Below are 17,357 nucleotides of genomic sequence, written 5' to 3'. Positions count from 1 at the left end.
CACCCCCACCCCCACCGTCCCGCCTGCCTCCCAGCTGCGTCCGCCGCTGTCCTGTCTGGCCGCCCCGGTGTCTGCTCCGCCGCTCCGCACACCCTGCCCCGCTCCCACCCCGGACCCGAAAGCCTCTGCCTCCTCGTTCACCACCCCGGCTCTCCCACACCCGCCCCCCCTACCCGGTGAATGCACCAGCGCCGAAAAGATGACGGGCATCGCCGCCGCTTCTTTCTTCTCTAATTCCTGCAGGTTCGGGGGCTGCGGTCTCCAGTTTGAGTCTCTCGCCGAGCTCATCGTCCACATCGAGGACAATCACATCGGTGAGTCGGGCCAGAGGGGGAGCCGGAGCTAGCTGGCGTTAGCTAGTTAGCTAAACGCAGATAGGCTCGGCTGTGCATTCCGCTATTCGTGCCGCTTGCTCTCCGTCGAGGCTCGTCGGAGTGCGAGTTTTCCCGCAACACGGGACTTTAATTCTTCTGAAAACCATTGCCGCTCAGTGAAATGAAGGCACCGCTTGTTTTGTTTTTGCAATAGCCTCAATAGTTACCTTTTGCAGCGGTAACTCGACTTCGAGGGCCGCGTAGGTCTCATAGGTGTAACTAGCATCCCGAGCAGGCAGCGGTTTCACAGCTAACGTTGCAGAAGACCCAGTGTTTACGTTCCCAGGCCTGATGCGGTGCAAGCCGGGGTTCCCCTCATACCGCTTGTGTGTATTTGAGCCGCCAAAAAAAAGTCTGTCGCTTTTGCCACCTCAGGTGTCATCAAGACACCCACCTTTTCCATTGATGTTCGATTATGTCGGTGTCACTTAATTACCATTGACGTTGTATCAATGAAACCAAGCTGCTGTGGCAGACATGCTCTGACATAATTAGATTTGCTTCCATATGCACAAGCTTCAACTTGTTGCACCGCTTATTACGTTTTCATCTGACATTAAACCTTCTGATAACTGTCATCTGGCATGCAATAACCTCCTGCCATCAGTTTATCCATCATTTAACATTTGATAGACAAAAGTGATTACAGACTGGAAGAGTATCAAAGTAATGCAGTTGTTTTTGCACAGAAATGAAGTTGTATTTTTACTCTCTTGGTGGTAATTGATCACATTTATCCACTTATATTTAAAGAATTACTGAATATGATAAATGTGGCCGTCTAAAAAGAAGAAAGTAGACATGCAGAAATGATGCAGACAGTAAATAAAATATTAGCAAGTGTCATTAGCACTAGTGCTGAGTGTACAGCTGCAATGATTAGTCAATTAATCGATTAGTTGACTGAGTTAGTTAAAAATAAATAAATCAGCATCTATTTTGATAATCGAATAATGGGTTTAGTCATTATTTTAAGCAAATATGCTAAAAGATTAGCTGGTTTCAGCTTGTCAAATGTGATGATTTAATGCCTTTCCTTGTCATGTATGACAACAATTTGATTATCTTTGGGGTTTTGGACTGTTTGACGGACAAAATCAGACATTAAAAACTTTACCATTGGCTGTGGTAAATTATAACCAGCATTTTTCACCATATTCTGACATTTTACAATGAAAATCAATTAATTGACAATAATCAGCAGATTAATTGATAATGAAAAAAATGTTAGTTGCAGCCCTACATTCAGATGTAGCCTAATTAGTAGCCTGAAATGTAATGCTTGTTAAAATATTCAATACTTTTGGAAATGCTGATCAAACTCTGGCTTTAACATGATATAATCCACTCTTGTAGATTAACCTATAATCCACCATAACAAATTATACCACTGGACTCAATAATGTGTAACAAAGTTGATGCGGGCTAATCGTTATTTGTGGCGTGTATTCATCCTCAGGAGGCTGTTTGAAGGGGACGAGGGGGGTGGGGGGTAGAATGGATGCTTCATTGAGCCAGTCTCCATGGCAACTGGCTGTCTCTAAAGGGGTTGGGGGCAGTATATTGGCTGAGTTATTGCACACCTGCCGTCTCACTAACAAAAGAGCGCTCCCGTGCAGCCAGCTGTGGTGGGGACGCCCGACAAGATGAGGACAGGACTGATGTGCTGATGTTCAGAAAGGGGTTTTTATGATTGTAGGAGAAAGTGGAGCAGGGTTGGATGGTGATGTCCATTTTTCATCCCACCATATGCTCCATGGATCACTTCCAGATTAACTAGAGAGGGGAAATCGACACTATGAAAGTCCATCTGATTGTTTTTTTTTATCTCTACTGATCTCGTGACAAAGACCTGTAGCTATTTAGATCACAGTGTTTACCCAAAACCAACCAGTAAACAATTAAAAGATATTGATGCAAGGATACATATTCTCTCCTCAGTCCCTCAAACCCAACCACACAGGAGCTGACATATGCCCCATCTGGCTCTTAGCTTGACCTTTGACCCCAACCGTCAGCTGAGCAGAATGGCGGTTTACCAGTTAGATCACTTGGATTAATGAGTTGCCCCTCTGCCTGCTTTATACTGCAGCTGGTCAACAGCAGCGTCAAGATCACACGGACTAATCAATACCGCTCACAGATCAGTTACCACGGGGATAAGCGTGACAGATGGAGGGGATTGAGGATAGGCCGCGGGAGACGAGGGAGGGGTAGCGGGTACATATATTTTTTTTTTGCTTTTGACTTCCTCTTTTGGTTTTGAAGTGGTGCAGCGGTGTGATCAATAATCAATCAGAAGATAGGCTAATTTGATCCCGCTAGCTCCTCCATGTGAGATAAGCTGTTTGAGGCTTTGTAGATAACAGATCGTGGTGCATCCTGCGGAGTGCAAACAGATTATGAAAACGACGGCGCTGACCATAAATCAGATTATCTAGAGGTGACAATGGGCTTGTGCTAGCAGACATAAATAGCGGTAAAAGTGAGTCAGTGGGTCTCAGGTCAGGGTACAGATGAGTGAAGGCTTGTGCTAGAAACATTTGGTCATTTCTGTAGGCAACAGTGTCCTCTTGTGGTAGGACATCCCATGTGCTACATAGTCAAAATAGGCATTTCTGCCTGCTGGTTTGGTCCCCCTGTGTGTATTTTAGCACTTTATTTGGGCTCCTGCCTTCTCTGACACAGCACTTAACAGCTGACGGCAAACACAAGTTAACACCAGATGAGCTCCTCATGATCCTTTCCGTGAGAAAATCGTTTAATGTGCGGGTCTGCAGCGTTGACCTCATCCTGGAAGAAAGGAGGCTTCCAATAACATGCCCGCAACTGTTTAGATTACAGCTGAATGCAGGAGGAAATGGATTTGGTGGACTGTGTTTAGTTTGGTGTTTGGTTGTTGTCGAAGGGCTTTGTGCGGTGACTGGTAAGGTAAGGTCTGAGGAATGTAATGATGTCAGTCTCGTCTGCCTGTGTGTACAAGGCAGCGTCGCGCTCTGTTCTCACCTGCACAAGCACATACCTGCCTCTTACCTCAACAAAGAAGCGCAGGCAGGCGGGGAGGGGAAGATAGATAGAGATTAAAAGTGGAGAAGAGATTTGAAGGAGAAGGTTAAGAAAGGAAAAATCTGGGGGCGAGCACAGGGAAATCCCAAACATCTCAGCTTTGTTTGGACATATTTGACCTTTTTTTTAATTTATTTATTTTTTGTTCATTTGGATTTGGCTGAAATCAAAGCCCAAGCTGTGACTTGATGCGAGGAGTCAGGCCAGCGCTGTGTGGTAATAATGTCGGCCCTGCTCGAGCATGCTGATGATTAACATACAGTAACTTTTAAAGATGTAATCATTCAGCCCACAGGCCCAGCTAGGCTGTATTCCTTTATCTGCTGTGGCTCAGAGAAAAGGTAAACACAGTATAGAGAAACAGTTTTTACTTGTCTAACATTAACAGACAGGAAAGCCCCTTTCCTTCTGTTGTTAGTCATTTCGAATAAAGATATAAGTGTATAGCAGAGGGGGTATTTGTTGAATCACCAGAATTCATCTTTGTATTTGTTTCTTTGTGTGCCTTCAGGGCAGAGCAATCATTGAATATTATCGTTTATGATAATATGATCTTATCACGTTATCTTTTTGTAAATTTCTGTTTTCAAAGTTGAGGTTTCCAAGCCGACTGTATATATTATACAGGTAATTGAAGTTTTTGTATGCCACAAAAGACAAATGGTCCCATATAAGGTATAACAGTGCAGCACAGCTAATTGTTTTGAACATCAGTTTTATTATTTTATATGTAGGGCCGCAACTCATGATCATTTTTATTGAGTAGAGCTACAACTAATTAATTTTTTATCATTGATTAATCTGCAGATGATTTTATTAATTCATCTTTTTTTCCGATATAATGTCAGAAAATAGTGTAAACACCTGTTTTAAGTTCTTAGAGACGTCTGCAGATATCTTGACTCGTTGAACCAACAGTCAACAATCCAAAGTTATTCAGTTAAATATTTGCTTAAAAAAGACTAAAACGATTATTTGATCATCAAAATAGTTGATGAATAATCTTCTGTCAAACGATTAATCAACTAGTCGTTGTAGCTCTATTATTGAGATTACTTTCTTGATTGATTACTTGTTTGGTATATAAAATGTCAGAAAAAGTGAAGTCCATGATGAGACTTTCATATATTGTTTTGTCCAACCCGGAGTCCAGAACCCAAAGATATTCCGATCACAAAGATAAAATGAAAAAAGCAGGAAATCCTCATAATTGAGGAGCTGAAACTGGAATTTTGGGCTTTTTTCTTTGAAAAATGACTTCAAAAGTTATATTTATGGATGGTGTAATCCTTTCAGCTTTATTTTTATTAGATTTTTCATATATTTGCCATATAGTTATGTTCATTGATAATTGGACAATTACCTTATTAATAAGTCTGTAATAATTTTTCCACCATGGAGCCCTAGTTGCCAGATTGTTTCCCATTCTACTTTCAGAGGTGTGACACGGGAAGGGGGCGTGTGTGTTTGTGCATGTGAGAGAGCTATGTTCACCATACTTCCTAAATGACCTGTCAGGGTGTAGCGGAGCAATTAGTGGATCGGCATCCCAAACTGGAAACTACAGACGCTCTCTTTTCACGCTACACATACATCCACATACACACACACACAAGGTCACACAATATGGCTTTTGCGGAAGTCGCAGGGCCCGAGCGCCCCACCAAGCACTGGGAAGTGTAATTACAGAGAAGTTTGGCTTTTCCCCCACCCATATCCCCTCCTGTTCCCTCTCCACCTCCTCTCCTCTCCCTCCATCCGGCTGCCTGCTGCTCTAGAAACACGTTAAAATGCTCTCTGTGGCTTAATTAGCAGCCTGCAAAACAAGCCATGCATTCTTGGCCTGGTTTCAACACACACACACACACACTTCTACAGACACACACGCAGGCCCATACACATGTGCACATACACACAGACACATGCACATACTGTGTATTCAGCAGGGGGCAGCAGTGTGCTACTAGTGAGAGATGGATGTCTGTGTTGAAAAGAGTGGAGCTGCTGTTGATTGGTTGCTGCTTTTAATGACAGCAGTGCTAATTAGGGAGATATTTATAGACCCTTGAGAATTTGAAATGTCTCAGACTTGCAGCACACGGAAACACGCACATGCAGATGCGAAACACACACACACACGGAGTATTCTGCTAATGCACCGTAATGTATGTAAAGAACTCAGGGATTAAATCAGTGAAAATGGATATACGTGTGAGTAAGTGTGTGTGTGTCTGTGCATGTGCAGGTTCCCTCCTGCTCCAGCAGCAGGATCAGCAGTGTGTTAGCTTCCTGTCCTGCTAGGTGAGCGGAAGTCGTAAAGCCCGTGAACATTTACTGCAGCGCTCTCTCTCTCTCTCTCTCTCTCTGTCTCTCTCTCTCTCTCTCTTTCTGTGCACCTGGCTCACTCCATTTCCACCGACACCCCGCCTCCCCCCTTCCTCCCTGCAAACACATGCACACATTTACCTCATCTCAAAGTAAAATCCCGAGCTGCTTGCACATCTCAACTTATTAACTCAGGCGTCTCTTCGTCCGGTACTTGTTCTTTAATACCTGGCTATTTACTCGATATGTTATATATGACGTTTTTGCCATTAAGCTGACTTCAGACAACTTTTTGCTACAGTCACAGTGTTCCTGATAATGCTAAAATGATCCTGATATATAGAAGTGTGACCCTGGTTCTTTATACTTATACACAGATCCTACAAGATTCTATAAAGATTAATTAGTTAGTCAGCAGAAAACGTATCGGCAACTATTTTGATTCTATTCTGTTTGAATCTATTAATCACTGAAGTTGCTTATGAAGGAAAATGACAAACATTTCCTGCAACCAGCTTCTCAAATGTGAGGATTTCTTGTTTTTCTCAGTGTTACAAGATAGTAAACGGAATATCTTTAGGATGTGGATAAAACGATCAGTAAAGAAACCATATTAAGGCCAGTTTAGACCAAACAGTTTTAGAATGTCGCAGTGGTGTGAACTGGCCAGTCTCAGCTCGACTCAAGTCGGCTGGCGGTGTCAGAACGTAAGGACGTCACCTGTTTCAAGAGTCAATTAGCTCACAGTGAAGTCAGCTTGTCAAGTCAGTTACAAGCTGTCAGCTGGTGGAAATGGTAGAATTTTGGACAGAAGTAAGAGAGGATCACCTCATCAAGTTGTTTGAGGAGCAGCCGTGAATGTATGACAAAGGCCATAAAATTTGCAGTTTGCAAATCTGCAATAAAAGTGCAATTCAAATTCTCGACCCTCATTTTTTTAAACGTTTTTGCGGTTTTATTAATACTACAACTGTAGTGTTACATTTTTACTAATACTGCAACAGTAGCAAATAACTCACTATCACTATCTTCAGTCATATTTTAAGACGCTACAAAGTATCACATCTACAAAACACCCTGAAAAGCCAGCAGTCAGAACAGAAGTACGGAGTCGTTGCTATGGAAACGATACACCATCTCGACTGATTGCATCGGTGTAAAATGGCAGGTTTCAGAACATTACAGAGCAGCGTGTTGCAAGTAGTGTCAAGTTTCAACTTCTCTTTTCTCTGAATCTTTGATCTAAACTGGCCAGTTTATAGACTAAATGATAAGTCTAGTTATTGAAAACTAATCAACATATTCACTAATAACTGAAATAATCATTAGTTTGTGAAATCAGGCAAGATATTGTTTGAAGTTTGGTAATATTTTGATTTGACTGGTCTTGTGGGCGTCATTACAATCTAACAAAGTGACAAATGAGCTTATTTTACTGTTCCAGCAGTTAAATGAGCAATTAATGCCTCTCTCTTTGATATCCACATTACATGTATTTACTTTTCTCTTTAATATCATCGCATTATATTGATCTATTGATGTGGAAAAAAATGTGCTTAGTTGATTTCTTTTTTCTACCATTATTGGCCAGATCTGCTACAAAAAGACTCCAACTCAGTGGTTTTTAAAAAGGTCAGACTTACAGATGCTGCCAGCTCTCACTATCCTGTCTCGTGACTCAGCCTCGTCATTGATGTAGGTCGAGGTGTGTGTGTGTGTGTGTGTGTGTGTGTGTGTGTGCTTATCCCTGTGCACAGAGCTCTGGTCTCTACATCTGAGCAGCAGGTAGGATTATTAAGGTTCAGCTATAAAAGACTGTCAAAGACCACCTCTGTGGACCACCTCTGATGTGTGTGTGTGCGCACATTTGTGTGCAAGTGTGTGTGTGTGTTTACGGATGCATGCTCCTGCTATCCTGTTTCCTTTACCTAGCCTTTTCAGTGCTGTGTGTTTTTACATATACTCGTATGTATAGGACTCTAATCTGTGCAGCAGCAGCAGCGGTGTGTGTGTGTGTGTGTGTTTTTTTTTTTCCTTTTTCCTCTGGTTGTTTTCTTGTTTGCTGGTCTCCTTGGTGTTCTCCTGCGCTGTGGGAAGTCTGCATTCTTTTTTATTTATGAGGTGTGAAAGCCTGAAAACCAAAGGACTAAGATGGCCAACACGCAAACACACACACACTCGGGACCGTTCTGTTAATTGTTGCACAGAGATGATCCAGTTCTTGGATCCGAACCGCAGCACATCTGCTAGCCATTACGTATGCAGCTGCAATTATGTCTATATGCACACACACACACTCACACAGACGTAGACATGCACGCTATGGCACAAACCTACTAGTTGTTTTTGGTTCGAATTCCTCTGAACGTTCCCCCCGTTGAACACTTGATGGCACTGGTACTTCACAGAAGCCCCACCCGCAGTGTTTTCATGCACACTTGCTCCTGTTTTCCAGAAGGTGGGAGGTGGGGCTTTGAAGTTAACACTGCTTCCCTTAGGCAGTGGAAGTTGCCTACTGTAGTGTTACTGACTTAGCAAGTCAACTGGAAAAAGCGTGTGTGTGTGTGTGTGTGTGTGTGTGTCTCCAGTAATACACTGTGTACATTCATCACAGCCTCCGAGTTGCTCCTTCACTCTTGGATGAATTTCTTCTTTGCCACATTCAGACCCCGGCAATGATTAAGCAGCGTCGGAGGGGGGCGGGGGGGGGGGGGACATTGCTAGTAAATTAGCGAGGGTTTGGCGTTGGCGTAATAATGTGCTGCTTATGAAAGTATCTGAAATATATGTGTGGCTGCCACACATTACGGACTAATACAGAGAGCGCAGTGTGAGAAAGATCCAGTAATCTATCATTGAATCTGGCAGGAAGAATAGATGTATGAGTGCAGTCTGGCAGGAAGAATAGACGTACAGTATGAGTCAGCTACATACTAGGAGTATTCACTCAACAGTTTCCCTCCGCAGAGAGGAGTGATTCATCTAAATGTCTCTCTCTCTCTCTCTCTTCCTTGCTATCTCTCTCTCTCTCTCTCTCTCAGACACAGATCCGCGGGTCCTGGAGAAGCAGGAGCAACAGCAGCCCACTTACCTGGCCTTAAGCTACATCAACAGGTACACACACACACACACACACATTCACACACACACACAACCAAATGTGTCCACCTATAGAGGGCAGCATTGCTCCACCAGTGAAACTCTGTCTGTCTGTACGTGTGTGCGTGAGTGTGTGTGTACATGTGGCTTGCGGAGAGCAGGCTCGGATGACTGATGTCTTCCCATAGACATAGCAGTGACTCATCCACAGACCAAAAAAACCACACAAGACAATCACTCCTGACTCCCGCGCTGCAAATGGCACAGCCAAAGGCGGCATTGCAGGATTACAGCTTATATGTGTTATGTGTGTGTGTGTGTGTGCGTGTGTGTGTGTGTGTGTGTGTGTTTGTGATGAGTGCGGTGAACCGATGTGTCACGTCCCACTTAATGCCCCATTAAATCACTCCAAGACGCAACGTTTAGAAAGATAACAGTGAAACTGAGAGAGAAAGAGAAAGTGAGGTTTGTTTTCTGTGGTAATTGTCCAAGTGGCAAGGTTGTAAATGTCATCCGTATTTACTGTATAATGTTGTGATGACTGTATATTTAAAGGGGGCAGTTCATTCAGCAGCTCAGTAATGTCTTGTAAAAAAATCAGACTTCCCACTCATAGCAATAATCTGCAGTGTAGCCATAATTTGATGAGATGAATCTTTAAAGGCTCCTATTAAAGCAAGAAATAACACTGTAGAAAATAAGAGAGAACGAACTAAAGTAGAATATAAAGACGACAAAGAGGTCGGGTCTTGTTTTCCTAGTTCAGCCATCATTCTTATCGGTAATTGTAACAAAGTGATCAACAAGTTGAGTACAAGCTGAGATCTGGGAATGCTGCGACAACGCTAAAAAGACACGAGCAGTCAGAGGAACAAAACGATAGTGAACGATGAAGTTATCAGCCAAACTGTCTGTTCTAAACATGTATCACATCATAAATCAACTTATTCAATCAACTAAATCAACTTTGACTCATTGTAATTGGTACTAATTGTAACCATAGTTGTGTACACACTAGGACTGTCACTTTTTCAAAAAGTTTGAATAAATTTGAAATTTGAAGTAATTTGTTCCAATTAATTCAAACTCAGTCCATATACTGTGTCGGAGATACAATTTACTGTGACTGTTCCAAGCATATATGGCCACCCATGTCCATCCATCAGTGGTCACAGAACATGACTCAGTTCAGTATAGTCTTTATATCTTCACGTGTGGTGTCATACAACTGCACTGTGTGTGTTGAGATTGCACTGTGTCAGACAAGGTTGTAGAGTTGACGTCGCTCCGCTTGTTTGATGCCTCCGCTGCCTCACTTGTGTGGCGAGCTTACTGGTCAGTCCTCAGATTTGCTGTCGTTGTAAAGTAAGGCAGCTGCTTTTTACAAAGTTGGCAAACAAACTGATCTTTGTTGATCATGTTGCCCCCTTAATGCTTCCACACACTGCTGCTCAGATGCTTCGGTGTCGTGATTATCTGATCAGCACAGCTTTGCTCACTAGAGTCCTTATCCATTTTTATTTATTAGCTTAGTTTACTGATAGGTCAAAGAGCATGCAATAGGTCGAGCTGATAGTGACTTTTAAGAACGCCCTCTGCTGGATCACAAGGTAAACTACTTCAAATGATCTGTTGCACTTACAGGCTGTAAATTTTGAAATCAAACAGGTCATTACAGTTTGAATATTTCATTTTTGCCCATGTAGGAATGAAAGTTTGACTTTTGTAAAGAAGTGACCGTCCTAGCACACAGATTTTCAGTTCAATGAGGGATTAGTAGTGACTCACTTTCTCTCACTTTCGGTTTTACTTCTTACTTGTTGTGATCTAGCAATGTAGATTTGCTTTGAGATTTCAGCAGTTACTTCTATGAATACAGTCAGTGTTATCATAGTTATTAGAGTGGTTGGCCAAAACTACAAAAATAAAACCCACCACCATGATGCTTAAATTTACAAATACTGTAGCAAATACTACAGTTATGTTTTGAATGATGTTTGGCATCAGTAGGTTCACCAGCATTGTCTCCATTTTAAGGGGTTGAAGTTTGCATCAACATGGCTATGAGGTGTGAGGTTTGTTGTTGAATGACATTAAACATTGCCTCGTCATGGTATTTACTGATGACACACACACCTCTGGCTCGTTGTCAGGTTCATGACGGATGCGGCGCGCCGGGAGCAGGAGACCATGAAGAAGAAGGCCACTCCCAAACTGTCCCTGTCCATCACGGGCGGCGTGTCCAGGAACAGCACAGCCACGCCTCCTCGCCACACCAGTGGTAACCTGACGCCTCCAGTCACACCCCCCATCACACCCTCCTCCTCCTTCCGCAGCAGCACACCTACAGGTACGACAGGTGTGTGTGTTTGAAATGTCATGTGGGAGGAGGAAAGACGGGTTGCTTGTACATGTGTGGAGTGATTGGAGGTGTTGAAACTGACTAATGAAATTAACGCCACCGGCTGTAACAGAAAAAAGCTACAGTTATTGTTGCGCCATCGGGAGAAATGTTCATCCAGCTCAAGCGGCGCTGTGATGAGCAAATGAAGATATCTGTAACCCAAATGGAATGCAGGTCATTTCATACCTGGTGAATGACTTCATCATGAGAGCAGGAAAACTGGCATATAACTATTTTTTGCACTAACTAACCTCTTACTCAGTAATACAAACTGTAATTGCAAACCTCAAATTATTCACATTTAACCATAAAAAAGTGGATTTGTAATTGGCTGGATTTGTTGACTTTTCATGCCAATATTTCCTCCCAATTTTTGAAACATGAAGAAAATCTGCTTTTGGAATGGAAAGTGGAAGAGGCTTAAACTCAACCACTGTCTGCTGCTGTGCTTGTGTGTGTGTGTTGTTTGTGTATTAGGTTTGGTGGCTCCTGCAGTGAGCAGACCAGTCAACACTCTGCTAATTACATAGCAGCTGTCACGCTGTGTGTTTGCATGGGGCCGTGTGTTGCACAGCCCAGAAGCAGATGTCCAATTCCAGCCCAAATGGTTCCAAACGTAGTGTTAGGTCTGGGCTTATACACCAGCACAGCTACACACACGCACACACACACACACACACACACACACACCCTCTTTCAACATGTGCCAGGGTGCCATCCATTTCCTCATGCTGAGGTGCAGCATTTCCTGTGAGATGGTGGGGGGTCAGTAGGCCTTTATGTGTGTGTGTGTATGTGTGTGTGTGTGTGTGTGTGTGTGTGTGTGTGCACCTCAACATTTCAGTAATGTGGTATGTGGATGCCTGTGTGTCTGTGTGTGTGTGTGTGTGCGTGTGCATGTGAGTGGAAAATATTCTACACTTAGCAAAGCACTTTTTCCAGGCTGAGCAATGGGGATCACTCCCACTTAATGATCTCTTTCTTAGTGCCAGCCCCTGGGTTTTGACTCACAGGCACAAACACACACACGTGCATGCACACCACTGCTGTTATGTCTGAGCTGTGCTCTCAGTGACATGTGGGCAGCTAACACACCACAGTAGGAGCAGAATACAGAGAAAAGTATTAATAAAAAGTCACATATTTCTGTTTGGTAAATTCCCAAAGCATGATGTCCTTTTGGGTATGTCCCCATCCATATTTCATCCGGAATGACTGTAATTGTTTTTGTTCTGCGTGTCTCCATTCTGCCTCCAGGCAGTGAGTATGATGAGGAGGAGGTAGACTACGAGGAGTCGGACAGTGATGAATCGTGGACCACAGAAAGCGCCATCAGCTCTGAGTCCATCCTCAGCTCCATGTGTATGAACGGGGGAGAGGAGAAGCCATTCGCCTGCCCCGTCCCCGGCTGCAAGAAGAGATACAAGGTAAGGGAACACCAGAGGACGACAAAGTCAGTCCCAACAACGCAGCCGTTGAACACGAGGTTTAGTGGTTTCCGATGAGGTCCACACTGGAGCTATTGTCTGAATATCACATGCCTGGACATAAAGTTCGAAAAAGCACATTGTAAATCCAGAATGTCGTGATTGGAAGTAGTGATAAATATATCATGTTATATTTGCTTTGGTTAAATTTTATTATAGCTGCTAACAAAAACCTCATTCAGCTTGTTGCCCCTGCTCTTTTAATAATGGACAGTGTGGGAACATTTCTCTCTTATGCCCTTTTCAGTGACATGGTATGAAGCCACATTTGCTTTTTTTTGAATAGGTCAATATTTGTTATCTAACCCAGCTTAAAACCACCCTACATCCGACCTGTGTGTGACGCAGGTTTGATATTGTTCGACTTTTAAATAAAAGGAATAAGGGGGGGTTTCTATATTGAATGATTAAAGGTCACTCCAGGGTGATTATGTTAGTGGCCTCTTTCATTAAATCATAAATTGCAATCCTCTCAATCTCCAAGATTCTTGAGAAAGATTGTTGAATGTGCCTGAAGCTATACTCTGTCATACATACTGTGTTAAAGGACTAGTTCAACATTTTGGGAAATATACCTCTTCACTCTCTTGCTGAATTAAATGAGAAGATCGATAGCAGTCATTCAGTTAGCTTAGCTTAGCTTAGCATAAAGACTGAAAACAGGAAAGAAGCTTGCCTTGCTCAGTTGGAAGCTAACAAAAAACCCTAGCACTTCTAAAACTCATTTACTAAATATTTTACATCTTGTTAACAAAGACAATTGAGGTTTTACAAAGATTATGTGCTGGACTATTTCTTGGCTGGGTGCAATGACTTCTTGAAGTCTCTGCTGGTTGCCAGGCAACATCACAGTGACGACAAGTCTCATGGTGACTTCCTGGAGTCTTGACAAGTTATCACATGTTAGTTAATTTTAGAGGTGCTGGTAGATGGACTTTGTTGCCTCTGGACAGAGCCAGACTTGCTGTTTCCCCTTTGCTTCCAGTCTTCACGCTAAGCTAAGCTAACTGGCTGCCGCTGTAGCTGTGGCGGACTGATATGACTGGTATCGATCTTTAAATTTCTCTCTAAATGTCAAGTCAAAATGTCAGATCCTTAAGAGTACTCCACCGTCTTAGCAATGCACTCCTATGACATTGTCGGACTCCTGATGGACTGTCACTTCAGGCAGTTTATCAGATTTCACGCAGCTGCGGTAGCACTCCACAAGACCTGACCACAGACTTTGATGTGCAAAATCGTTGGAGTTCCCCTTTAAACCTAAAACCACTTTCAGACTATCCCAGTGACACAAGTTTAAACATGATGGATCAGTTTATGAGTTGCACTCCAAGAACACTTTGAGAATAGTTTTGAAGAACAAATTCTTGATTGTGCAATAATAGCAGATTATGATCTGGTGTAATGCTGCGGTTTTGGCAGTGATGGTGTATGATACTACAGCTGTAGACCTGTGTCTACCTGTCAACCTCTGACTGCAGTCAGGGTCAAACACAGGTTGCAATATCGCGTGTCAGAAAAGATCAATGTTGTGTAAAGCGGTAATTGTAATCTTCCTCTACCTTCCTTATTAATCTCTGTACTCCTCTTCTCTTATTCCCCCCCGTCTCTTCTTCAGAATGTGAACGGTATCAAATACCACGCCAAGAACGGCCACCGCACGCAGATCCGTGTGAGGAAACCCTTCAAGTGTCGCTGTGGCAAGAGCTACAAGACCTCGCAGGGCCTTAGACACCACACCATCAATTTCCACCCACCTGTCTCCACCGAGATCCTGCGCAAGATTCAAGGCTAGAGCTCGTGGTCGACATCCATCAACTGCCCCAAACATAGCCCTGTCCTGACTTTCCTTACCTGACCCTTTGATACACATCCCACACACTAAAGGATCAAGTGCATGCTTTAAGTTGTTTTATTTTATTTTTTCCTTCATCTTTTTGTTTATTTGTGTCACATATTTTTTTTTTTCTATCCATGTTATATCACTTGTATTTTTGAAAAAAAATGTATCTTTGTAGTATTTTTATCGTTGTACATTTGCACATTTCGTATATGCTATCACGTCAGTTTTTCTATTGTTTGACTTACATAAGGTGCTAACTGTAAAAAACAACAGAAAGAAAAGACAAAAAAACAAATGAAAGAAATGAGGGGAAAATGCAAAAGAAGGAGATGTGAAAACTGAAAGCGCAAAACAAGCCCTGACCCCCCCCCACCCCTTCTCTGCTCATGTATGAGCGGGATGAAGTTGACTTTTTAGTGCTGATCTAAGCCCAGTGGTTGTTACACTCCTTTACCGTTAGACGCAGAGAGTTGGCTGAGCCTGGATCTGTGCCTTCACAGTAACTTCTGGGGGTTTAAGTGAGAGAGTTAAGTTATACTTTAAATAGATATATTGATATATAAACAATAGACAGATACTGTATGTATGTGTACATAAAAATATATAAAAGTATTCATGAGCATATACATAAATAGTTACATTTTATTTTCAAGCTTTATTTTATATATTTTTGTCAGTGTTTTAGATAGTGTTTTTTTCTTCTATGTATCAGTAAGTGTTCCTTTCATTCCTTATTTGCTGAGACGGCCAGTTTAGTCACCTCAGAGGTCAGATACAAGGTCAAACAGCTGGATGACTTTAGGTCTGGAGAATCCGTTTTTTTCTCTCGCCACATCCTAGAGTTTAGGAGCTAATACGCCTTTTTTTGGTTTGACACGCTCTGAGCGGTGTACGATATTTTACTGTTGATCAGGAAGGGGGTATAAGAGCATGGCCAAGGCCCAACAATCCATATCTTAAACAGTCCACTGAAACATTTCATCCCCTGCAGAAAGCCATCCACGTATTTCACATCTCCAACGTTTCCAGATAGGGTTTCTCATTCCGAGTGCCAGAGCTGTATTCCAGAGACTTAGCCGCGAATGCAGGTTAAGCATCATGCTGTATTCCAGTTGCCAAGATCTTTGTTGTTGTTTTGTTTTTCCATGATCGTTGCCAACAGCTCTCCACTGCCAAACATTGACCATACCATGTGCCTGATGAGGGAGGGAGGGAGGGAGGGAAGGAAAAGGGGGGGGAGGGGGAGGGAGAGGGAAGAGAAAGAGACTGTCGTAATGGTTTCACCGTGGAGGTCGCCAAATGTGTGGCAATGATTTTCTTGTTCATCGCGCCTCCAGAATGAGTCGATGTACATTGAATGTTTTTTTCACGCATGCTTTTCTGTGTCGTAACGGGAGAAATATGTGTGAAAGAAGAGGGTGTATTTGTATTTTGAAAGAGATTACCATCTACAACCTGTCATTTTGTGTGTGTTGTAGACAAGAGCATTCCAGTTCATTGTATGTACAGATGTGTGCGTGTGCGTGCGTGTGTGTGTGTGTGTGTGTTACTTTTTTCAGCAGTATCCAAGTCATCAGCCTAGAGTGTTATTGTATGCTGTGTGTTTCAGTGCTTGGATCTGTCATATTTCTGTGCCAGGCCGCTGGTTTTAACTCCTGTGGAGCAGGATGGCTGGCTGGCTGGATGGCGGTGTTGCGTCATGTATTGTTGCGGTGGCCAACTTGTTGCCCCTGACAGGGATTTCCTCATTCATTGCCTCTAGAAAAACAAGAGTGGTGCAGTGCCCCGTGCCAAGATACATTCATCCATGACATCATTTCCCTCATCATGCACAAAGTTTGTTTTCTGTCTCTTTTGTTCATTTGATGGGTACGGTGACCTCTGACATGCACACATCCTCCTTTCCTCCAGTCTGATGTTGCCGTGGACACCACAGGGTTAGCATGGCAAAGGGATCTTTTTGTTAAATCCTCTTTGGTAACTTCATTTTGTACAAGTAACCCCCTAATTGCTTTTTATATTATACCAAGTTAACATACACCTGTGACTATTACTTGAAATGCTTTCTATTAGTGTGCTGCTCAACAAATAAGCACAAAGGTGGCCTGAAAGACATCCATGTCTACTGTGAAGCACCAGATCTGTAAAATCTTGGTATCAGTTTACATCAGAGTACATCTGTGGACTTACTAACCTAACAGTAACCCTGACATAATGGTTTGCGTGCGATAGGAAAGCTTCATTCCAGAGAAAGAGTTTCCGTGGCCAGGATCAGAGCAAAGCAGAGATGGACAGAGACGCAGAGTCTCCGAAGTCGAGCTCTGTCAAACACTCGTAAAACCATCCCCGCTTCACGGACACAGCTGTCACCATGGCAATAGTTTCAGCTTTGAGGGTAGGGAGGAGGGGTGGGGGGTGGGGGGGGGGCTGCAGGAGCGGAGGCTGTGTGCAGGAGGAGGAGATGAGGGAGGGATTTCAATATACCGTGTACAGTGAATGTATTGTGACGTGCGTCTGTTGTCAAGTTGCTTTTAAATTATATTTTCGTATGTAACGTGGAGACCAACGTTTCCTTTTTGTATGGGGGGACAACAGGTTCTGAGCAGAGTGACTTGTAAATGATGTCAAACTGTCTTTCTATATAAAAAAAAAGAAGCTGCTTAAATGCAAACAGGAAACACCTGGAAAAAAAAACTGCAAAATAAAGTAAAGAGCTCTTAAGCTCAAACTAATGGTCTTTCTTGTCTGATGTGTGACTT

The 17,357-nt window shown here is 42.9% G+C and overlaps 1 protein-coding gene across 2 annotated transcripts; it reads left to right on the top strand.

The window, feature by feature from the left end:
• jazf1a (JAZF zinc finger 1a) lies at positions 1-17,335 on the top strand. Of its 2 annotated transcripts, none has more exons than XM_067611314.1 (5): positions 1-314; positions 8,807-8,879; positions 11,018-11,223; positions 12,526-12,695; positions 14,374-17,335. In XM_067611314.1, the coding sequence occupies exons 1-5, from the start codon at positions 200-202 to the stop codon at positions 14,548-14,550; spliced, it is 741 nt and encodes a 246-aa protein (XP_067467415.1). In that variant the 5' UTR covers positions 1-199; the 3' UTR covers positions 14,551-17,335. The 2 variants fall into 2 exon arrangements, with proteins under 2 accessions (XP_067467415.1, XP_067467416.1); XM_067611315.1 differs by having other exon boundaries at positions 4-314; positions 11,018-11,214.
• Positions 17,336-17,357: the final 22 nt, after the last annotated feature.

This window comes from Thunnus thynnus, chromosome 15 (assembly GCF_963924715.1).
Source record: "Thunnus thynnus chromosome 15, fThuThy2.1, whole genome shotgun sequence".
Taxonomy (NCBI): domain Eukaryota; kingdom Metazoa; phylum Chordata; class Actinopteri; order Scombriformes; family Scombridae; genus Thunnus; species Thunnus thynnus.
Note: the sequence above shows the minus strand (reverse complement) of the source record. Positions and strands in the feature narration are given on the sequence as shown.

Coding starts and splice junctions, on each gene's coding strand:
- jazf1a (XM_067611314.1), top strand. CDS start 200: ATGACGGGCATCGCCGCCGCTTCTTTCTTCTCTAATTCCTGCAGGTTC. Junction 315..8,806: donor CATCGAGGACAATCACATCG/GTGAGTCGGGCC, acceptor TCTCTCTCTCAG/ACACAGATCCGCGGGTCCTG. Junction 11,224..12,525: donor CACACCTACAGGTACGACAG/GTGTGTGTGTTT, acceptor TTCTGCCTCCAG/GCAGTGAGTATGATGAGGAG.